We start from the raw sequence: 23,666 nt of genomic DNA, 5'->3' as shown, positions 1-23,666 counted from the left end.
ATATGTTATGTCCATGGGGTTTTAATGGCATATATTGCTCCACAGGTGCTGGTGGATATCCCTATGGAGGAGGATATGGAAGTAAGCCAATTTCTCTGTCTGCATCCTTGTAATGGAGTCTCAAACTTAATTCACTATGGCCATGTGCGGCCTTGGGTTACTTTCTACTCAGACTAAATCCCCATCACTGTAATTGGTTTATTCAGGTATTTGTCCATTAATATAATCTCATGTCCGTATCCCTGGTGATATTGCATTACAGTCACTGTTGAGTAGAGAGTAAAAATAGGCTGTGCAAATTACGTTTATGTTCTCTGTATTTCCTCAGATCCATACGGAGCAGGAGCTGGACAACTTCCTGGAGCCAAGCCCCTGAAACATCCAGGTGTGTGTCAGAGTGTGCCATAAGAAGTGTTTATTAAAGATGTAGCTACAGTACGGTGAGCTCCAAAAGTATTGGGACAGTGACACATTTGTTGTTGTTTTGGCTCTGTACTCCAGCACATTGGATAAGAATAAAATATGTTTCTCAAAATTAATTAATTTGGATGCTACCATGATTACGGATAGTCCTGAATGAATCATAAATAATGAGAAGTGAGAAAGTTAGATGCACAAATATCATACTCCCAATACATGCTAACCTCTCACCACTACAATAACAGTGGAGGTTAGCATTTTGGGGGGGAGGGCGGGGTAGTATGATATTTATGCTTTCCCACTCATCATTATTCATGGTTTATTCAGGATTATCCATAATTATGGTTGCATCCACATTAATGTAGAAGTGTTTAGAAACATATTGTGTTCTTATTTACAATAAAAGTGACTCCAAAATGACACAATACAGTATTTACCATTTATTTATATTGGACACAAAATAATCTGAAACACTACCAAAACAAACAGCTAATTCATCCAACAAGTTTGTAGAGTCTCAAGTGTGATGTGATCATGCTAGGAATATGGAACCAAATACTAAATGTTTGACTACTTTAATACACATATAAGTGAATTTGTCCCAATACTTTTGGTCTCCTAAAATGGGAGGACTATGTACAAAAAGTGCTGCAATTTCGGAACATTTACCCGATATGGATGAAAATACCCTCAAATTAAAGCTTTTAGTTTGCACTTTAACCTCATGGTCATTGTATCATTTCAAATCCAAAGTTCTGGACTACAGAGCCAAAACAAACAAACAAATGTCATTGCCCCAATACTTTTGGAGCTCACTGTATATGATCTCACTCACTGTGTTTTGTATCTCTCCTGTAGTTGTGGGAGGAGCAGGCGGTGTGGCTGGAGGAGCAGGCGGTGTGGCTGGAGGAGCAGGTATTCCTCTTACTGGAGCAGGTGGTGGTGCAGGTATGGAATCACTTTCGTACCGGCTTTCTGTGTAACTGAACAATTAATATCCACAATGTCCCCAAAATGGTGCCGTACAAAGAGACATGTTGAGTTCAACCCCATCCCATAACTTCAATGGCTTATTGTAACTCCGTACTCTCTACCTCAGGTCAACTCTGTATAACATTGTGTTACATACATCTTGCTGAGACAATTTCTGGTGTTCCCTAGGCAATGAAGTCATCATGTCAGGAATAAAGCTGCTTTTCTTTCCATCATGATTCAGGGGGATACCCGTATGGTTATGGTCAAGGTGGTTATGGACAGGGACAGGGTATGTATGAGAGAGGGGAAGCAGGCCAGCTGGCCTCTCAGAGTGACCGTTGTCCAGGAAATGTAATTGACTTGCACTTCCTATGACCAATGAGGCGATTGGAGAGGTGACTGTGACAGACACCAGAGCCAGGAATGAGATGCCAATGGGACTGTGTCTGAAACCCCAATGCCAACTGAGCTAGAAACACCCTCTCCAAACCAAACCGTTGAAACTCTCATGCCACCTCAAAAAACGACCTCTGGGACGTTCTGTGGTTGTAGCTTTGTAACAACACAAAGCTTGACCATAGCCAGGGAAATGTCTTGTCCTTGTTTTTAACTGCCAAGTCTAGCTAGATAGGTTCAACTGTCATCGACAGTAGCTGATCATATAAAGCTACAGATAATAACTATCTAGTGTGTGAAATGTCAGTCATGTTCTTAGTGGAGGACTAGTGTCACCCACTAGAGGCCTGGTACGAGGCTATATGAGAACTAACCCAGTCTCATGTTTCAGGTGCGAGGTATCCCACTGGTGAAGGTCTGGGAGCAGGGGCAGGAGCAGGTCAAAAAGCACCCAAACCCCCAGGTAAAAACCCTGACACTTAAAGCCCAGCTTTGTACTAATACATATTTTACTCTTACTTTTATGTACATATACTACCACATCTGAGCAACATATCATAGTGATGTTATCTTTATTTTGGAGTAGAGTTCTCGTAAAAGTAGTGAGAAATCTTGATTTTTAAGTCATATCAAAGCCAGAGAGAGCTGTAGGGCAAGACAGAAGAATGAGGCAACAAACACTACCAGTGGAGACTGATTACCGTCACAGGCAGAGTGAAGGTTTAGAGATACTATAGCAGCATGGACCTCTGAAGAGTTGGCCTACTCTGCCTATAACGGTACAGCGTGTGCTCTGCAATTGGAAGTAGGACTCCGTCATTGTATACAAGATGTTCCTGCTTACAGCGTAGGCAATTTCAACAGCAAACATGGGTTCAAATAGTATTTGAAATTGTTCAACTATATCAACTCTTCAGTAATGCTCCACTCTCTCCTGTTCAATAGGTTATGGTAACCTAGGTGCGGGTGGTGCTGGTTATAGTCCAGGTGAGACTGACTGTCCTGCTGTAATTTCTGTAGTTTACTGAAGTTAACTGCGAGGTTTCATCCTCATGTTCATAAACTGGTAAAAATGCACACACATTCAGTGCATTCAGAAAGTATTCAGACCCCTTAACTTTTCCAGAAAATGTTACGTAATAGACTTATTCTAAAATGTATTAAATTGTGGTTTTTCCTCATCAATCTACACACAATACCCCATAATGACAAAGACAAAACAGGTTATTGTAATTTTTGCAAATGTAATACAAATAACAAACTGATATTACATTTACATAAGTATTCAGACCCTCTACTTCGTTGAAGCACCTTTGGCAGCGATTACAGTCTCCTTGGGTATGACACTACAAGCTTGGCACACCTATATTTGTGGAGCTTCTCCCATTCTTCTCTGCAGATCCTCTCAAGCTCTGTCAGGTTGGATGGGGAGCATCAATGCACAGCTGTTTTCAGGTCTCTCCAGAGATGTTCGATCTGGTTCAAATCTGGGCTCTGGCTGGGCCACCCAAAGCCACTCCTGCGTTGTATTGGCTGTGTGCTTAGAGTCTTTGTCCTGTTGGAAGGTAAAACCTTTGCCCCAGTCGGATGTCCTAAGCGCTCTGGAGTAGGTTTTTATCAAGGATCTGTACTTTTCTCTGTTCATCTTTCCCTCGATCCTGACTAGTCTCCCAGTCCCTGCCACTGAAAAACATCCCCACAGCATTTTTCTGCCACCACCATACTTCACCGTAGAGATGGTGACCAAGGCCCTTCTCCCCCAATTTCTCAGTTCCGCCGGACAGCCAGCTCTAGGAAAAGTCTTGGTGTTTTGAAACTTCTTCCATTTAAGAATGATGGAGGCCACTGTGTTTTTGAGGACCTTCAGTGCTGCAGACATTTTTTGGTATTCTTCCCCAGACCTGTGCCTCGACACAATCCTGTCTCCGAGCTCTACGGACAATTCCTTCAACCTCAAGGCTTGGTTTTTGCTCTGACATGCACTGTCAACTGTGGGATATAGACAGATGTGTACCTTTCCAAATCATGTTCAATCAATTGAATTTACCACAGGTGGGACTCCAATCAAGTTGTAGAAACATCTCAAGGATTATCAATGGAAACAGGATGCACCTGAGCTCAATTTCGAGTCTCATAGCAAAGGATCTGAATACTTATGTAAATAAGGTAGTTCTAAAAACCTGTTTTCACTTTGTCATTATGGGGTATTGTGTGTAGATTGATGAATTTTGAAATGTAATCCATTTTAGAATATGGCTGTAACGTAACAAAATGTGGGGGACAAATCAAGGAGTCTGAATACTTTCCGAATGCACTGTAGGTAGTAGGACAGTGTCACCCCACTAAGACCCACTGTCAAAACACTGTGAAGGAAAGTCTTCTATGACAAGTCAGGCATTGCAAGACAAGCATGGCACAATTCATGTCTTCATATGGGAAGGGAAAGGGGGGATACTTAGTCAGTTGTACAACTGAATGGATTCAACTGAAATATGCCTTCTGCATCTAACCCAATCCCTCTGAATCAGAGAGGTGCGGTGGGCTGCCTTAATCGACATCCTCGTCATAGGTTTATGTTAACACATTGGCAGGGTTTTGACCTATGTTCAGGATTATACTTGGAAGTGTATTACCAAGGCTGTGGAGCTTTCAGCATCCCCTCCTCTCCCTTGATGTTTGGTTGGAGTGTTATCACGCTGGTCTAGCAGTGGAGAGATTCTGCTCTCTGCCCCAGACCCCATGGATACAGACTAGCCAATGCCTGCAGGCTATTATCCACCTCCCATTGGTCAAATATTCACTGACACAGAGAGCAGAGCATCCCACGGTACAACATACTGCCTGTTTCTCGTGCTATCAGATATGGTACAACTTTGCTAATACTGTATGCAAATGTTGTTTCCCAAAGAGAATTCAGCACCATTAGCCTTTTGATAAATACTGTAGCTAGAATATTTGCAAAAACACACTGGCCTGGTAAATTTGCATACATAATGCATATGACCTCTCAGTTCATACTGCATGTTGACATTTGACTGGTTGTGTTCTGGGCTGATTGTTCAGAAAAAAGTAATGCATAAGTTGAGTCTGTGGCCAAAGCTACAGTAGGGTATGTAACCCTAGCTAAATGTAGACTACAGTGCCTTGCGAAAGTATTCGGCCCCCTTGAACTTTGAGACCTTTTGCCACATTTCAGGCTTCAAACATAAAGATATAAAACTGTATTTTTTTGTGAAGAATCAACAACAAGTGGGACACAATCATGAAGTGGAACGACATTTATTGGATATTTCAAACTTTTTTAACAAATCAAAAACTGAAAAATTGGGCGTGCAAAATTATTCAGCCCCCTTAAGTTAATACTTTGTAGCGCCACCTTTTGCTGCGATTACAGCTGTAAGTCGCTTGGGGTATGTCTCTATCAGTTTTGCACATCGAGAGACTGAAATGTTTTCCCATTCCTCCTTGCAAAACAGCTTGAGCTCAGTGAGGTTGGATGGAGAGCATTTGTGAACAGCAGTTTTCAGTTCTTTCCACAGATTCTCGATTGGATTCAGGTCTGGACTTTGACTTGGCCATTCTAACACCTGGATATGTTTATTTTTTAACCATTCCATTGTAGATTTTGCTTTATGTTTTGGATCATTGTCTTGTTGGAAGACAAATCTCCGTCCCAGTCTCAGGTCTTTTGCAGACTCCATCAGGTTTTCTTCCAGAATGGTCCTGTATTTGGCTCCATCCATCTTCCCATCAATTTTAACCATCTTCCCTGTCCCTGCTGAAGAAAAGCAGGCCCAAACCATGATGCTGCCACCACCATGTTTGACAGTGGGGATGGTGTGTTCAGCTGTGTTGCTTTTACGCCAAACATAACGTTTTGCATTGTTGCCAAAAAGTTCAATTTTGGTTTCATCTGACCAGAGCACCTTCTTCCACATGTTTGGTGTGTCTCCCAGGTGTCTTGTGGCAAACTTTAAATGACACTTTTTATGGATATCTTTAAGAAATGGCTTTCTTCTTGCCACTCTTCCATAAAGGCCAGATTTGTGCAATATACGACTGATTGTTGTCCTATGGACAGAGTCTCCCACCTCAGCTGTAGATCTCTGCAGTTCATCCAGAGTGATCATGGGCCTCTTGGTTGCATCTCTGATCAGTCTTCTCCTTGTATGAGCTGAAAGTTTAGAGGGACGGCCAGGTCTTGGTAGATTTGCAGTGGTCTGATACTCCTTCCATTTCAATATTATCGCTTGCACAGTGCACCTTGGGATGTTTAAAGCTTGGGAAATCTTTTTGCATCCAAATCCGGCTTTAAACTTCTTCACAACAGTATCTCGGACCTGCCTGGTGTGTTCCTTGTTCTTCATGATGCTCTCTGCGCTTTTAACGGACCTCTGAGACTATCACAGTGCAGGTGCATTTATACGGAGACTTGATTACACACAGGTGGATTGTATTTATCATCATTAGTCATTTAGGTCAACATTGGATCATTCAGAGATCCTCACTGAACTTCTGGAGAGAGTTTGCTGCACTGAAAGTAAAGGGGCTGAATAATTTTGCACGCCCAATTTTTCAGTTTTTGATTTGTTAAAAAAGTTTGAAATATCCAATAAATGTCGTTCCACTTCATGATTGTGTCCCACTTGTTGTTGATTCTTCACAAAAAAAGTTTTATATCTTTATGTTTGAAGCCTGAAATGTGGCAAAAGGTCGCAAAGTTCAAGGGGGCCGAATACTTTCGCAAGGCACTGTAAATGTATACAATGAATACGTATAGTGTTGTTGTGTTTGTAGTTGTTGTTTTGTACATTTTTGCTGTGTTACCCTTGCAGGTGCTGGTGTGTTCCCAGGTTACGAAGGTGGCTACCCACAACAACGGGGTTACACACAGCAAGGTGGCGGCTACCCACTGCAACCCTACCAAGGTAACGTGTAGAACCTCGATCTGTGAAAATCAGATGCAGTGTGTGTACAGTATGCTTTTATAGAAAATGGGATGTTGTGACCCAGGAACTATGAAGATAAAAGTAGAACAAAAAGAGCTTAGAGTAGAACCAAGTTGATAGTTGTTAATATCTGTTCATCTTTACTGTCCAGGGAGGACAGAGGAAGCAAGGGCATTCACTTCAGTAGTTTGAGTTCCCCTTTGTAAGCATGTGCCAATCATTCACTTACAGTAAATGTAGAAAAGTGTCGATTGGCCATAAGTTTAGACTTTTGGCAAACTTGACATCATTTTGCAAACTGAATTAAATACTGAGAAATAGTCACCAACAGTTATATCAAGGTCAAATAAGCTAGCCACTCAACATAACCATCAAGATAATAGATGTAAATTAACCTGATCCCTTATCCGGACCACACACTGTTTGCCCCCTGGTGACAGGGGTTTGAGCCTTGTCTCGGCTACCCTCTGTCTATACCCCTACTATCTGTCTCCCTCTCTACATTTCCTGCTGTACTGACAAAAGATCAACACAAAACAAAAATCGAAACAACAAAAATTCAACCTTACTCCACGCGCTGGTGGCTCTTTAACTGCCCATGTTCACCCCATTTCTGCCTGGATCAGGAGGTGGACTAAAGCTGAATTGTCAACAGACAGGTAACCCAGAATGACAGACAGACAAGCAGCCTCCGGCCTGTTGCTTTGGTATTAGAGCTAACATCTGGGAGAGAAAGAGAGAGGGGAACAGATCTAGAAACAATTGAAAGGAACAGCCAACTTCCCCATACCTGGTTTAGTTTCCCCTCATTAAATGAATTGATGGGGAACATTGAGTGCTCTAAGCACTCAATGAAAATAAAATAATTGAGGTGATGCTGGGAATGTAAGTCTCTCTCTCTCTCTCTCTCTCTCACTCGCTCTCTCGGCGTAGTCACTAGATGCTAGTTACTCTCACTTATACTGTAGCTTCTGTGAATCCGATAGCTACTCTGACCATGCTTTGACCATGAAAATCAGGTTTTAATGTTTTACAAGCATAGTGCAAAATATTACACACATACAGTGGGGCAAAAAAGAATTTAGTCAGCCACCAATTGTGCAAGTTCTCCCACTTAAAAAGATGAGAGAGGCCTGTAATTTTCATCATAGGTACACTTCAACTATGACAGACAAAATGAGAAAAAAAATCCAGAAAAATCACATTGTAGGACTTTTAATTAATTTATTTGCAAATTATGGTGGAAAATAAGTATTTGGTCAATAACAAAAGTTTATCTCAATGCTTTGTTATATACCCTTTGTTGGCAATGACAGAGGTCAAACGTTTTCTGTAAGTCTTCACAAGGTTTTCACACACTGTTGCTGGTATTTTGGCCCATTCCTCCATGCAGATCTCCTCTAGAGCAGTGATGTTTTGGGGCTGTTGCTGGGCAACACAGACTTTCAACTCCCTCCAAAGATTTTCTATGGGGTTGAGATCTGGAGACTGGCTAGGCCACTCCAGGACCTTAAAATGCTTCTTACGAAGCCACTCCTTCGTTGCCCGGGCGGTGTGTTTGGGATCATTGTCATGCTGAAAGACCCAGCCACGTTTCATCTTCAATACCCTTGCTGATGGAAGGAGGTTTTCACTCAAAATCTCACAATACATGGCCCCATTCATTATTTCCTTTACACGGATCAGTCGTCCTGGTCCTTTTGCAGAAAAACAGTCCCAAAGCATGATGTTTCCACCCTCATGCTTCACAGTAGGTATGGTGTTCTTTGGATGCAACTCAGCATTCTTTGTCCTCCAAACACGACAAGTTGAGTTTTTACCAAAAAGTTATATTTTGGTTTCATCTGACCATATGACATTCTCCCAATCTTCTTCTGGATCATCCAAATGCTCTCTAGCAAACTTCAGACGGGCCTGGACATGTACTGGCTTAAGCAGGGGGACACTTCTGGCACTGCAGGATTTGAGTCCCTGGCGGCAGAGTGTGTTACTGATGGTAGGCTTTGTTACTTTGGTCCCAGCTCTCTGCAGGTCATTCACTAGGTCCCCCGTGTGGTTCTGGGATTTTTGCTCACCGTTCTTGTGATCATTTTGACCCCACGGGGTGAGATCTTGGGTGGAGCCCCAGATCGAGGGAGATTATCAGTGGACGTGTATGTCTTCCATTTCCTAATAATTGCTCCCACAGTTGATTTCTTCAAACCAAACTGCTTACCTATTGCAGATTCAGTCTTCCCAGCCTGGTGCAGGTCTACAATTTTGTTTCTGGTGTCCTTTGACAGCTCTTTGGTCTTGGCCATAGTGGAGTTTGGAGTGTGACTGTTTGAGGTTGTGGACAGGTGTCTTTTATACTGATAACAAGTTCAAACAGGTGCCATTAATACAGGTAACGAGTGGAGGACAGAGGAGCCTCTTAAAGAATAAGTTACAGGTCTGTGAGAGCCAGAAATCTTGCTTGTTTGTAGGTGACCAAATACTTATTTTCCACCATAATTTGCAAATAAATTCATGAAAAATGTGATTTTTTAGATTTTTTTTTCTCATTGTTTGTCATAGTTGAAGTGTACCTATGATGAAACTTACAGGCCTCTCATCTTTTTCAGTGGAAAACTTGCACAATTGGTGTCTGACTAAATACTGTACACAGAAAACATCAAACACTCCTGGTAACCTCCTCAATTTATAGGTTAAAATGGAAAGGTCCCAATTCCTATTATTACTGATGATATAGAGTTAATTTGAATTGTCATTGACTTTTGTCTGGCAACATGATGATGTCTAGCATTATATCTGAAATGAACCAAATCTCTATTAGAGGCTTTTTTCTTTTACAATTTCTTACACTTGACATGATTAAACGTCATAATTTAATTCAGGATGTCTCAATGGTGTGACCACCCTTGGGAATAATTAAACGTTTTTTGGATGACTTAATTAGCTCTGCTGCATATTCCTGTCTAGTCTGAAATGCAGACTGTTCACTGACAAAACAGATACAGATGGCAAATGTTATTTCTGGCATCAGTGAACGCTTTACCCTTGCAGTGTGCTTGTTTACTATTTGCTATATGTTTACTAGATATCTATTACTTGTTTACTATTGATTTACACAGACAGTAATGAGACCAAAACATGGTCTTTTGCTACTGCAGTATTAGTAAAAGTATGTGGTTGATACTCTATCAGATAATGTTAAACCGTAATTGTACTTTCTTCAAAAGTCTTTAAGTTTTGTATTATGTAATTGCCAAAGCACCTCATTAAATGAGGAAAATCCCCTTGTGATTATGCGATGTCTGCAGTTTTCTGATCAGATCGATAGTGTGCTTATGACTAAACTTGTTTTGAGAGAGTCCTGAGAATAGACCCATACTGATCATCCTAGTTCATGACGCACCAAAACACAGCCACTTTCCATTGGTTGTGTTCTATCTATCTGAACAAGTGTGTTTTGGTTGCTTTGTGTGTTCCAATGCACAATGAAGAAATGGTCTTCAGCTCTCTCACTCTCTATCCAAAAACTCTCTGATCAAAGTTTTTCAAGATTCTTCTATATTATGCTATTTTAAACATGAAACACCCTTAGCAAAAATCATCTCATCCCTTCCAAACTCCAAATACTTTTTCTTAAACGTTTGTCTGTCTACTAGGAGCATATGGAGCAGGCCAGACGGCACCACTGACTCCTCAACAAGGTACTGGTGTCTTCCTTTTCCCCCCTGTTGTAAGGTATCTGTCGTCCTACTCAGTCAAACCTTACACCACACAGTCAATGCATGGGAGAGAAATTTGCTTGAAATAATCCGATTTTCTGTTACACCTAGTACATTTCCTATTTTATTAGAATCAGTCTGTTCTTAGCGGAGGATGACATTCTAATCTCATCCAAATAATCTTACGCGATGAGAGGATGGGGTTTGATAGAACAGTGAGTACTTGTCGTCAGTGTAGATGGTGTACCAACCGGTGTCTATTAAAGTCCGATAATCTGAATTTTCCTGAGCACAGGGAAGATTACTGACAGTGGGATTATGTTTCATAAAGCAAGGCAGGTTTTTCAGAGCTAGTTTAATAAGACCTATGACATGTCAGGATTTAGAGAATGTGTTGTCCTACTCCAGTGGTGCTGTGCTGATATCGTGTGGAAACCTCTGGGATATTAACCCAATGTAAATTCACAAGTCACTGTCCGTCTGTATTTGTAGTGCAGAGCCAGGGGAGGTTGGTGGGAGAAGCTATAGGAAGATGGGCTCATTGTAATGGCTGGAATGGAGTCCATAAGTTTGTGTTTGATACCGTTGCATTTATACCATTCTAGTCTTTACAATGAGCCCATTCTCCTATAGCTCCTCCCACCAGCCTCCTCTGTCAGTGCATATGTTTGCTAAGAGCACACCACTTTATATTAGCACTGCCAAGAGAGAAACTGCTCAGCATCCAGTGCTTTTTCGGAAAATATTCAGACCCCTTAACTTTTTCCACATTTTGTTACGTTTCAGCCTTATTCTAAAATTGATTAAATTGTTTTTTTTCCCTCATCAATCTACACACAATACCCCATAATGACAAACAGTTTTTTATTTTTGGGGGCTAATTTATATAAAAAAACTGAAATATTACATTTTACATAAGTATTCAGACCCTTTACTCAGTACTTTGTTGAAGCCCTTTTGGCAGCAATTACAGAATCGAATCTTGGATATGCCGATACAAGCTTGGCACACCTGTATTTGGGGAGTACAGCCCATTCTTCTCTGCAGATCCTCTCAAGCTCTGTCAGGTTGGATGGGGAGCGTTGCTGCACAGTTATTTTCAGGTCTCTGAAGAGATGTTTGATCGGGTTCAAGTCCAAGCTCTGGCTGGGCCACTCAAGAACATTCAGAGATTTGTCCCAAAGCCACTCCTGCGCTGTCTTGGCTGTGTGCTTAGGGTTGTTGTCCTGTTGGAAGGTGAGCCGTTGCCCCAGTCTCATGTCCTGAGCACTCTGGAGCTGGTTTTTATCAAGGATCTTTCTGTACTTTGCTCTGTTCATCTTACCCTCGATCCTGACTAGTCTCCCAGTCCCTACCACTGAAAAACATCCCCACAGTATGATGCTGCCACCACCATGTTTCACCATAGGAATGGTGTCAGGTTTCCTCCAGATGTGACGCTTGGCATTCAGGCCAAAGTGTTCAATCTTGGTTTCATCAGACCAGAGAATCTTGTTTCTCATGGTCAGAGTCCTTTAGGTGCCTTTTTGGCAAACTCCAAGCGGACTGTCATGTGCCTTTTACTGAGGAGTGGCATCCGTTTGGTCACTCTACCATAAAGGCCTGATTGGTGGAGTGCTGCAGAGATGGTTGTCCTTCTGGAAGGTTCTCATATATCCACAGAGGAACTCTAAAGCTCTGTCAGAGTAACCATCGGGTTCTTGGTGACCCCTAACCACCTCCCCCGATTGATCAGCTCTAGGAAGAGTCTTGGTGGTTCCAAACTTCTTCCATTTAAGAATGATGAAGGGCACTGTGTTCTTGGGGACCATCAATGCTGCAGAAACCCTTCCCCAGATCTGTGCCTCGACACAATCCTTTTTCGGAGCTCTACAGACTATTCCTTCGACCTCCACTTAGTTTTTGCTCTGACATGCACTGTCAACTGTGGGACCTTAAACAGACAGTTCTGTCCCTTTCCAAATCATGTCCAATCAATTGAATTTACAACAGGTGAACTCCAATCAAGTTGTAGAAACATCTCAAGGATGATCAATGGAAACAGGATGCACCTGAGCTCAATTTTGAGTCTCATAGCAAGTCAAATCAAATCAAATTTATTTATATAGCCCTTCGTACATCAGCTGATATCTCAAAGTGCTGTACAGAAACCCAGCCTAAAACTCCAAACAGCAAGCAATGCAGGTGTAGAAGCACGGTGGCTAGGAAAAACTCCCTAGAAAGGCCAAAACCTAGGAAGAAACCTAGAGAGGAACCAGGCTATGTGGGGTGGCCAGTCCTCTTCTGGCTGTGCCGGGTGGAGATTATAACAAAAGATGGCCAAGATGTTCAAATGTTCATAAATGACCAGCATGGTCAAATAATAATAATCACAGGCAGAACAGTTGAAACTGGAGCAGCAGCACAGCCAGGTGGACTGGGGACAGCAAGGAGTCATCATGTCAGGTAGTCCTGAGGCATGGTCCTAGGAATCAGGTCCTCCGAGAGAGAGAAAGAAAGAGAATTAGAGAGAGCATACTTAAATTCACACAGGACACCGGATAGGACAGGAGAAGTACTCCAGATATAACAAAGCTAGCCCCCCAACACATAAACTACTGCAGTATAAATACTGGAGGCTGAGACAGGAGGGGTCAGGAGACACTGTGGCCCCATCCGAGGACACCCCCGGACAGGGCCAAACAGGAAGGATATAACCCCACCCACTTTGCCAAAGCACAGCCCCCACACCACTAGAGGGATATCTTCAACCACCAACTTACCATCCGGAGACAAGGCCGAGTACAGCCAACAAAGTTCTCCACCACGGCACAACCCAAGGGGGGGCACCAACCCAGACAGGAAGATCACATTAGTGACTCAACCCACTCAAGTGACGCACCCCTCCTAGGGACGGTATGAAAGAGCCCTAGTAAGCCAGTGACTAAGCCCCTGTAATAGGGTTTGAGGCAGAGAATCCCAGTGGAAAGAGGGGAAGGCAGAGACAGCAAGGGCGGTTCGTTGCTCCAGAGCCTTTCCGTTCACCTTCACACTCCTGGGCCAGACTACACTCAATCATATGACCCACTGAAGAAATGAGTCTTCAGTAAAGACTTAAAGGTTGAGACCGAGTTTGCGTCTCTCACATGGGTAGGCAGACCATTCCATAAAAATGGAGCTCTATAGGAGAAAGCCCTGCCTCCAGCTGTTTGCTTAGAAATTCTAGGGACAATTAGGAGGCCTGCGTCTTGTGACCGTAGCGTACGTGTAGGTATGTACGGCAGGACCAAATCAGAGAGATAGGTAGGAGCAAGCCCATGTAATGCTTTGTGGGTTAGCAGTAAAACCTTGAAGTCAGCCCTAGTCTTAACAGGAAGCCAGTGTAGGGAGGCTAGAACTGGAGTAATATGATCAATGTTTTTTGGTTCTAGTCAGGATTCTAGCAGCCGTATTTAGCACTAACTGAAGTTTATTTAGTGCTTTATCCGGGTAGCCGGAAAGTAGAGCATTGCAGTAGTCTAACCTAGAAGTGACAAATCAAATCATCAAATCAAATTTTATTTGTCACATACACATGGTTAGCAGATGTTAATGCGAGTGTAGCGAAATGCTTGTGCTTCTAGTTCCGACAATGCAGTAATAACCAACAAGTAATCTAACTAACAATTCCAAAACTACTGTCTTATACACAGTGTAAGGGGATAAAGAATATGTACATAAGGATATATGAATGAGTGATGGTACAGAGCAGCATAGGCAGGATACAGTAGATGGTATCGAGTACAGTATATACATGAGGTGAGTATGTAAACAAAGTGGCATAGTTAAAGTGGCTAGTGATACCTGTATTACATAAGGATGCAGTCGATGATATAGTACAGTATATACGTATGCATATGAGATGAATAATGTAGCGTAAGTAACATTATATAAGGTAGCATTGTTTAAAGTGGCTAGTGATATATTTACATAATTTCCCATCAATTCCCATTATTAAAGTGGCTGGAGTTGAGTCAGTGTCAGTGTCAGTGTGTTGGCAGCAGCCACTCAATGTTAGTGGTGGCTGTTTAACAGTCTGATGGCCTTGAGATAGAAGCTGTTTTTCAGTCTCTCGGTCCCAGCTTTGATGCACCTGTACTGACCTCGCCTTCTGGATGATAGCGGGGTGAACCGACAGTGGCTCGGGTGGTTGATGTCCTTGATGATCTTTATGGCCTTCCTGTAACATCGGGTGGTGTAGGTGTCCTGGAGGGCAGGTAGTTTGCCCCCGGTGATGCGTTGTGCAGACCTCACTACCCTCTGGAGAGCCTTACGGTTGTGGGCGGAGCAGTTGCCGTACCAGGCGGTGATACAGCCCGCCAGGATGCTCTCGATTGTGCATCTGTAGAAGTTTGTGAGTGCTTTTGGTGACAAACCTAATTTCTTCAGCCTCCTGAGGTTGAAGAGGCGCTGCTGCGCCTTCTTCACGATGCTGTCTGTGTGAGTGGACCAATTCAGTTTGTCTGTGATGTGTATGCCGAGGAACTTAAAACTTGCTACCCTCTCCACTACTGTTCCATCGATGTGGATAGGGGGGTGTTCCCTCTGCTGTTTCCTGAAGTCCACAATCATCTCCTTAGTTTTGTTGACGTTGAGTGTGAGGTTATTTTCCTGACACCACACTCCGAGGGCCCTCACCTCCTCCCTGTAGGCCGTCTCGTCGTTGTTGGTAATCAAGCCTACCACTGTTGTGTCGTCAGCAAACTTGATGATTGAGTTGGAGGCGTGCGTGGCCACGCAGTCGTGGGTGAACAGGGAGTACAGGAGAGGGCTCAGAACGCACCCTTGTGGGGCCCCAGTGTTGAGGATCAGCGGGGTGGAGATGTTGTTGCCTACCCTCACCACCTGGGGGCGGCCCGTCAGGAAGTCCAGTACCCAGTTGCACAGGGCGGGGTCGAGACCCAGGGTCTCGAGCTTGATGACGAGCTTGGAGGGTACTATGGTGTTGAATGCCGAGCTGTAGTCGATGAACAGCATTCTCACATAGGTATTCCTCTTGTCCAGATGGGTTAGGGCAGTGTGCAGTGTGGTTGAGATTGCATCGTCTGTGGACCTATTTGGGCGGTAAGCAAATTGGAGTGGGTCTAGGGTGTCGGGTAAGGTGGAGGTGATACGGTCCTTGACTAGTCTCTCAAAGCACTTCATGATGACGGAAGTGAGTGCTACGGGGCGGTAGTCGTTTAGCTCAGTTACCTTAGCTTTCTTGGGAACAGGAACAATGGTGGCCCTCTTGAAGCATGTGGGAACAGCAGACTGGTATAGGGATTGATTGAATATGTCCGTAAACACACTGGCCAGCTGGTCTGCGCATGCTCTGAGGGTGCGGCTGGGGATGCCGTCTGGGTCTGCAGCCTTGCGAGGGTTAACACGTTTAAATGTCTTACTCACCTCGGCTGCAGTGAAGGAGAGTCCGCATGTTTTCGTTGCAGGCCGTCAGTGGCACTGTATTGTCCTCAAAGCGGGCAAAAAAGTTATTTAGTCTGCCTGGGAGCAGGACATCCTGGTCCGTGACTGGGCTGGATTTCATCTTGTAGTCCGTGATTGACTGTAGACCCTGCCACATGCCTCTTGTGTCTGAGCCGTTGAATTGAGATTCTACTTTGTCTCTGTACTGACGCTTAGCTTGTTTGATAGCCTTGCGCAGGGAATAGCTGCACTGTTTGTTTTCGGTCATGTTACCAGTCACCTTGCCCTGATTAAAAGCAGTGGTTCGCGCTTTCAGTTTCACGCGAATGCTGCCATCAATCCACGGTTTCTGGTTAGGGAATGTTTTAATCGTTGCTATGGGAACGACATCTTCAACGCACGTTCTAATGAACTCGCACACCGAATCAGCGTATTCGTCAATATTGTTATCTGACGCAATACGAAACATGTCCCAGTCCACGTGATGGAAGCAGTCTTGGAGTGTGGAGTCAGCTTGGTCGGACCAGCGTTGGACAGACCTCAGCGTGGGAGCCTCTTGTTTTAGTTTCTGTCTGTAGGCAGGGATCAACAAAATGGAGTCGTGGTCAGCTTTTCCAAAAGGAGGGCGGGGCAGGGCCTTATATGCGTCACGGAAGTTAGAGTAACAATGATCCAAGGTTTTTCCACCCCTGGTTGCGCAATCGATATGCTGATAAAATTTAGGGAGTCTTGTTTTCAGATTAGCCTTGTTAAAATCCCCAGCTACAATGAATGCAACCTCCGGATAAATGGATTCCAGTTTGCAAAGAGTCAAATAAAGTTCGTTCAGAGCCATCGATGTGTCTGCTTGGGGGGGGATATATACGGCTGTGATTGTAATCGAAGAGAATTCTCTTGGTAGATAATGCGGTCTACATTTGATTGTGAGGAATTCTAAATCAGGTGAACAGAAGGATTTGAGTTCCTGTATGTTTCTTTCATCACACCATGTCTCGTTAGCCATAAGGCATACGCCCCCGCCCCTCTTCTTACCAGAAAGATGTCTGTTTCTGTCGGCGCGATGCGTGGAGAAACCCGCTGGCTGCACCGCTTCCGATAGCGTCTCTCCAGTGAGCCATGTTTCCGTGAAGCAAAGAACGTTACAGTCTCTGATGTCCCTCTGGAATGCTACCCTTGCTCGGATTTCATCAACCTTGTTGTCAAGAGACTGGACATTGGTGAGAAGAATGCTAGGGAGTGGTGCACGATGTGCCCGTCTCCGGAGTCTGACCAGAAGACCGCCTCGTTCACAGTTTTAGTTGAGACGACTGTACAACCATTAAAATTAATTGTCAGATCCAACAGAAGATCTCTTTGATTCTTGGGACCTAGAAAGAGCATCTCTGTTTTGTCCGAGTTTAAAAGTAGAAAGTTTGCAGCCATCCACTTCCTTATGTCTGAAACACATGCTTCTAGCGAGGGCAATTTTGTGGCTTCACCATGTTTCATTGAAATGTACAGCTGTGTGTCATCCGCATAGCAGTGAAAGTTAACATTATGTTTTCGAATGACATCCCCAAGAGGTAAAATATATAGTGAAAACAATAGTTGTCCCAAAACGGAACCTTATGGAACAGAACCTGCGCAACAGCCTTTTCTAAAATTTTTGAGAGGAATGGAAGATTCGATATAGGCCGATAGTTTTTTAGATTTTCTGGGTCAAGGTTTGGCTTTTTCAAGAGAGGCTTTATTACTGCCACTTTTAGTGAGTTTGGTACACATCCGCTGGATAGAGAGCCGTTTATTATGTTCAACATAGGAGGGCCAAGCACAGGAAGCAGCTCTTTCGGTAGTTTAGTTGGAATAGAGTCCAGTATGCAGGTTGATGGTTTAGAGGCCATGATTATTTTCATCATTGTGTCAAGAGATATAGTACTAAAACACTTGAGCGTCTCTCTTGATCCTAGGTCCTGGCAGAGTTGTGCAGACTCAGGACAACTGAGCTTTGAAGGAATACGCAGATTTAAAGAGGAGTCCGTAATTTGCTTTCTAATAATCATGATCTTTTCCTCAAAGAAGTTCATGAATTTATCACTGCTAAAGTGAAAGCCATCCTCTCTTGGGGAATGCTGCTTTTTAGTTAGCTTTGCGACAGTATCAAAAAGGAATTTCGGATTGTTCTTATTTTCCTCAATTAAGTTGGAAAAATAGGATGATCGAGCAGCAGTAAGGGCTCTTCGATACTGCACGGTACTGTCTTTCCAAGCTAGTCGGAAGACTTCCAGTTTGGTGTAGCGCCTGACCTGCACCCTATTTCATTGTGGAGCTAGAGCCCTGTCTATGTTGGTAGACAAGATGAGAGCACCCCTCCAGCTAGGATGGAGTCCGTCACTCCTCAGCAGGTCAGGCTTGGTCCTGTTTGTGGGTGAGTCCCAGAAAGAGGGCCAATTATCTACAAATTCTATCTTTTGGGAGGGGCAGAAAACAGTTTTCAACCAGCGATTGAGTTGTGAGACTCTGCTGTAGAGCTCATCACTCCCCCTAACTGGGAGGGGGCCAAAGACAATTACTCGATGCCGACACATCTTTCTAGCTGATTTACACGCTGAAGCTATGTTGCGCATGGTGATCTCTGACTGTTTCATCCTAACATCGTTGGTGCCGACGTGGATAACAATATTTCTATACTCTCTACACTCGCCAGTTTTAGCTTTAGCCAGCACCATCTTCAGATTAGCCTTAACGTCGGTAGCCCTGCCCCCTGGTAAACAGTGTATGATCGCTGGATGATTCGTTTTAAGTCTAATACTGCGGGTAATGGAGTCGCCAATGACTAGAGTTTTCAATTTATCAGAGCTAATGGTGGGAAGCTTCGGCGCCTCAGACCCCGTAACGGGAGGAGTAGAGACCAGAGAAGGCTCGGCCTCAGACTCGCTGCTTAATGTGGAAAACCGGTTGGCTGAATGAGCGACACCGGTTGAGCATTCCTACAGCATTTCCCTCCAGAAACTGTGAGAAAGTTGTCCGGCTGCGTGGACCGTGCGAGGGGATTTATACTAACGTTACTATCTGTACTTACTGGTGGCACAGACGCTGTTTCATCCTTTCCTACACTGAAATTACCCTTGCCTAACGATTGCGTCTGAAGCTGGGCTTGTAGCACAGCTATCCTCGCCGTAAGGCAATCGTTCTCCTGTATATTATGAGTACAGCGACTGCAATTAGAAGGCATCATGTTAATGTTGCTACTTAGCTTCGGCTGTTGGAGGTCCTGACGAACCACGTCCAGGTAAAGCGTCCGGAGTGAAAAAGTTGAATAAAAATAAAAAGTTGAGGGAAAAAACAAAAATATAAACGGTAATTAAAAAGTAAAAACCGTAAAGTTGTCAGGTAGCAAAGTAAGGTTGGCAACAAAACGCACAGCAACACGTAAACAAGTCTGCAAGTTGTGACCGGAAATGGCGTCACAATGGAAGTATGTGCAAGTGGTTTGAATACTTATGTAAATAAGGTATTACTGTTTTTGTCTAATCAGAATCCACTTTTTCAGCTACAGTCCTACTCAAAAGTTTGGACACACTTACTCATTCCAGGGTTTTTCTTTATTTGTACTCTTTTCTACATCAAAACTATGAAATAACATATATGGAATCATCTAGTGACCAAAAGAGTGTTGAATAAATCCAAATGTATTTTACATTTGAAATTCTTCACAGTAGCCACCCTTTGCATCGATGACAGCTTTGCACACTCTTGGCATTCTCTCAACCAGCTTCATGTGGTAGTCACTCGGAATGCATTTCAATAAACAGGTGTGCCTTGTTAAAAGTTACTTCGCGAAATTTCTTTCCTCCTTAATGTGTTTGAGCCAATCAGTTGTTTTGTGACAAGGTAGGGGTGGTATACAGAAGATAGCCCTATTTGGTAAAAGACCAAGTCCATATTATGGCAAGAACAGCTGAAATCAGCAAAGAGAAATTACAGTCCATCATTACTTTAAGACATGGTCAGTCAATCCGGAACATTTCAATAACATTTTCTTTAAGTGCAGTCGCAAAAATCATCAAGCGCTATGATGAAACTGGCTCTCAAGAGGACCGCCACAGGAAAGGAAGACCCAGAGTTTCCTCTGCTGCAGAAGACAAGTTCATTAGAGTTAACTGCCCCTCAAATTGCAGCCCAAATAAATGGTTCACAGATTTCAAGTAACAGACACATCTCAACATCAACTGTTCAGAGGAGACTGTGTCAATCAGGCCTTCATGGTCGAATTTCTGCAAAGAAACCACTATTAAAGGATACCAATAATAAGAAGAGACTTGCTTGGGCCAAAAAACACAATCAATGGACATTAGACTGGTGGAAATCTGTCCTTTGGTCTGATGAGTCCAAATTTGAGAATTTTGGTTTCAACCGCTGTGTCTTTGTGAGACGCAGAGTAGGTGAATGGATGATCTCTGCATGTGTGGTTTCCACCGTGAAACATGGAGGAGGAGGTGTGATGGTGTGGGGTTGCTTTGCTGGTGACACTGTCTGTGATTTATTTAGAATTCAAGGCACACTTAACTAGCAGGGCTACCACAGCATTCTGCAGTGATACCCCATCCCAATTGGTTTGCGCATAGTGGGACTATCATTTGTTTTTCAACTGGACAATGACCCAAAACACACCTCCAGGCTGTGTAAGGGAATTTGACCAAGAAGCAGAATGATGGAGGGATGCATCAGATGACCTGGCCTCCATAATCACCCGACCTCAACCCAATTGAGATGTTTTTTTGATGAGTTGGACCGCAAATTGAAATAAAAGCAGCCAACAAGTGCTGAGCATATGTGGGAACTCCTTCAAGATTGTTGGAAAAGCATTTCAGGTAGGGATGCACAATATATCGGTGAAAATGTTGGAATTGGGCGATATTAGCTAAAAATGCCAACATCGGTATCGGCCGATGTCTACTTTAACACCGATGTGCAACACCAATGTCAAAGCTGATGTGCATACCTATATAACGTAGGTACGTGCCGTAATGACGCCACATAAAATGTTGCGCTACACATGCAACACAGCATTCATAACCTAGCCCACAATGGCTGCTGTGTTGATCGAGCAGTCAACAAGTCGAGCAGTCATTTGAAAGAGTAAGAAAATTTCAGCGAGACGACTCAAAAGGCGAAATCCTTTAAGGCCAAGATAATGGAATTCATTGCCCTTGACACTCAACCGTTCTCTGTCGTGGATGATGTTGGCTTTCGCCGACTGGTCGAGCACCGGTACACACTACCAAGTGCGCTATTTTTCTGATGTTGTTCTACCGGAGTTATACAGTAATAGTGTCACTGCTATTATCTTCAAGACACACCTACTATGGAATGCCGTTTGGGTCTTTGCATGTCAAAAAATATATAGTAGCACTGTCAAAGCTATACAAAAAAGTCTGCAAACAAGCAAATACCGGTCATGAACGATGTGTTTACAATACCGCGTTGATAATTAAGCATCATTTGTTCGACCGCAACTTCTGGAGTAGGTAGCTTTAGCTTGGTACCTAGCTAGCACCAATACAACCAGCCTGAAAACAATGACCAGTAGAAACTGCAGTCATTTTCATTATTCTTCGCAATGATTTAGGAATCCTTGTGAGTAAGTATTAGCTAGATTGCCACTTGTTGTTCGCCTATTGAAATTGAACTTCAGTTCATGAAAATGAATAGCTAGCCAGCTACTTAACCCTGTTGCCCAAAGCTAATGTTATAAGCAACCAGCTAGTGTCATCTGGCTATTGAGGCTCGACCGTACTTAGTTATGTGTTTTTGAAGCTAGCCACAATAAGGATTAGGCACAACAGTGGAATTTGCGGTTTGCCTTCAAAGGTATGTCATTGACAGTGTTGCAAATGAATACAAATAGTAGAATTATGCCATACTTTTATTTTGAAGGCTAACCACAGTCCACTATTGTGGCTAATCCTTATTGTGGCAAGCTTCACATAGATGGGTCCGACCACCATTAAGATTAAATTCTTATTTACATTGACGGCCTACCCCGGCCAAACCCGGATGACGTTGGGTCAATTGTGCGCCGCCCAATGGGACTCCCAATCACGGCCGGATGTGATACAGCCTGGATTCGAACCAGGGACTGTAGTGATGCCTCTTGCACTGAGATGCAGTGCCTTAGAGCGCTGGGTGTGTGTGTGTTAACTATTTAACTGTATTAGAATGCTTAAAAGGACGCTAAAATGTAAAATATTGGGTATCGGTATCGATTTCTTTGGCAAGGACAATATCGGATACCGGTATCGGCCAAAAATGTCATATAGGTGCATCACTAATTTCAGGTGAAGCTGGTTGAGAGATTGGCAAGAGTGTGCAAAGCTGTCATCAAGGCAAAGGGTGGCTACTAAAATATTTTGATTTGTTTAACACTTTTTTGGTTACTACAGGATTCCATATGTGTTATTTCCTAGTTTTGATGTCTTCACTATTATTGTATAATGTAGAAAATAGTCAAAAAAAATAGAAAAAACCCTTGAATGAGTAGGTATGTCCAAACCTTTGACTGGTACTTAGTAGATAGTCGTCAGCCTTTTGCTCACATAGGTGGGAGGTGTGTTTTTATATAACTATTTTAACCTTTCACGCATTTACAATGGCAAATCTACAAATGCCAAATGATGTGCTATTGCCAATAATCTGTGCTAATGCAGTATCATAAATTATTATGACTGGTTGTTATGACTTGTCATCATGCCCTCATGCCATCAAGTCATCAATGTAGGCCCCTTTATGGTGCATAGATCAAGTATTATTCTCATTATATTACACACATACTGATCACACCTCTGAGTACACCCTGCACCCCTACTGTAGGAGACCTGCAGTTCAAATCATTACATTTGTAATAGCTAAGAATTATTCATTAACACTATCGATTTAGGGCATCCTATGCAGTCGCAGCACAAGTGAATATCAATAGCTCCTCTATATTTAGCATATGCGGCTAGCCAACCAATTATTGTGGGAAGCTGCTATAGACCACTAAGTGCTAACAGTCAGTGTCTGGATAATATGTGTGAAATGCTTGATAATGTATGTGATATCAACAGAGAAGTATATATTCTGGGTGATTTAAATATTGACTGGCTATCATCAAGCTGCCCACTCAGGAAAAAACTTCAAACTGTAACCAGTGCCTACAACCTGGATCAAGTTGTCAGTCAACCTACCGGGGTAGTTACAAACAGCACAGGAATTAAATCATCAACATGTATTGATCACATCTTTGCTAATGCTACAAATATTTGCTTTAAAGCAGTATCCAAATCCATAGGATGTAGTGATAACAATATAATAGCCATATCTAGGAAAACCAAAGTTCCAAAGGCTGGGCCTAATATAGTGTATATGAGGTCATACAATAAGTTTTGTAGTGATTCATATGTTGATCATGTAAACAAAATTTGCTGGTCTGTGGTTTGTAATGAGGAACAACCAGACGCTGCACTTGACGCATAAACTACTTATACCAGTTACTGTAAAAACGGTTAAATCCCCTTGGATTGATGAGGAATTTAAAAATTGTATGGTTGAGAGGTATGAGGCAAAAGGTGGCAATTAAGTCTGGCAGCCCAACTGATTGGCAAACATACTGCAAATTAAGAAATCATGTGACTAAACTAAATAAAAATAAACTAAACTATGAAACAAAGATAAATTATATAAAAAATTATAGTAAAAAGCTCTGGAGCACCTTAAAATACATTTTCTGGAAAAAAGCCAACTCGGCTCATTCATTCATTGATCAGATGGC

At 42.9% G+C, this 23,666-nt stretch overlaps 1 protein-coding gene across 50 annotated transcripts in view; it reads left to right on the top strand.

Moving 5' to 3' along the window:
* Positions 1 to 23,666, top strand: part of LOC110507708 (uncharacterized) — a 112,556-nt gene that overhangs the window by 84,661 nt on the left and 4,229 nt on the right. For 30 of the 50 annotated variants that reach the window (XM_090223521.1, XM_090223560.1, XM_090223552.1 and 27 more), the window contains 8 exons: positions 46 to 81; positions 329 to 385; positions 1,279 to 1,368; positions 1,637 to 1,684; positions 2,183 to 2,254; positions 2,737 to 2,778; positions 6,627 to 6,719; positions 10,391 to 10,435. In XM_090223521.1, coding sequence (XP_090079647.1) covers positions 46 to 81; positions 329 to 385; positions 1,279 to 1,368; positions 1,637 to 1,684; positions 2,183 to 2,254; positions 2,737 to 2,778; positions 6,627 to 6,719; positions 10,391 to 10,435 — 483 coding nt within the window. The remainder of the gene's footprint in view (positions 1 to 45; positions 82 to 328; positions 386 to 1,278; positions 1,369 to 1,636; positions 1,685 to 2,182; positions 2,255 to 2,736; positions 2,779 to 6,626; positions 6,720 to 10,390; positions 10,436 to 23,666) is intronic. The other 20 variants (XM_090223551.1, XM_090223541.1, XM_090223548.1 and 17 more) reach the window with 7 other exon arrangements.

Source organism: Oncorhynchus mykiss, chromosome 27 (assembly GCF_057628025.1).
Source record: "Oncorhynchus mykiss isolate SJ-2025 chromosome 27, ASM5762802v1, whole genome shotgun sequence".
Lineage (NCBI taxonomy): Eukaryota > Metazoa > Chordata > Actinopteri > Salmoniformes > Salmonidae > Oncorhynchus > Oncorhynchus mykiss.
Note: the sequence above shows the minus strand (reverse complement) of the source record. Positions and strands in the feature narration are given on the sequence as shown.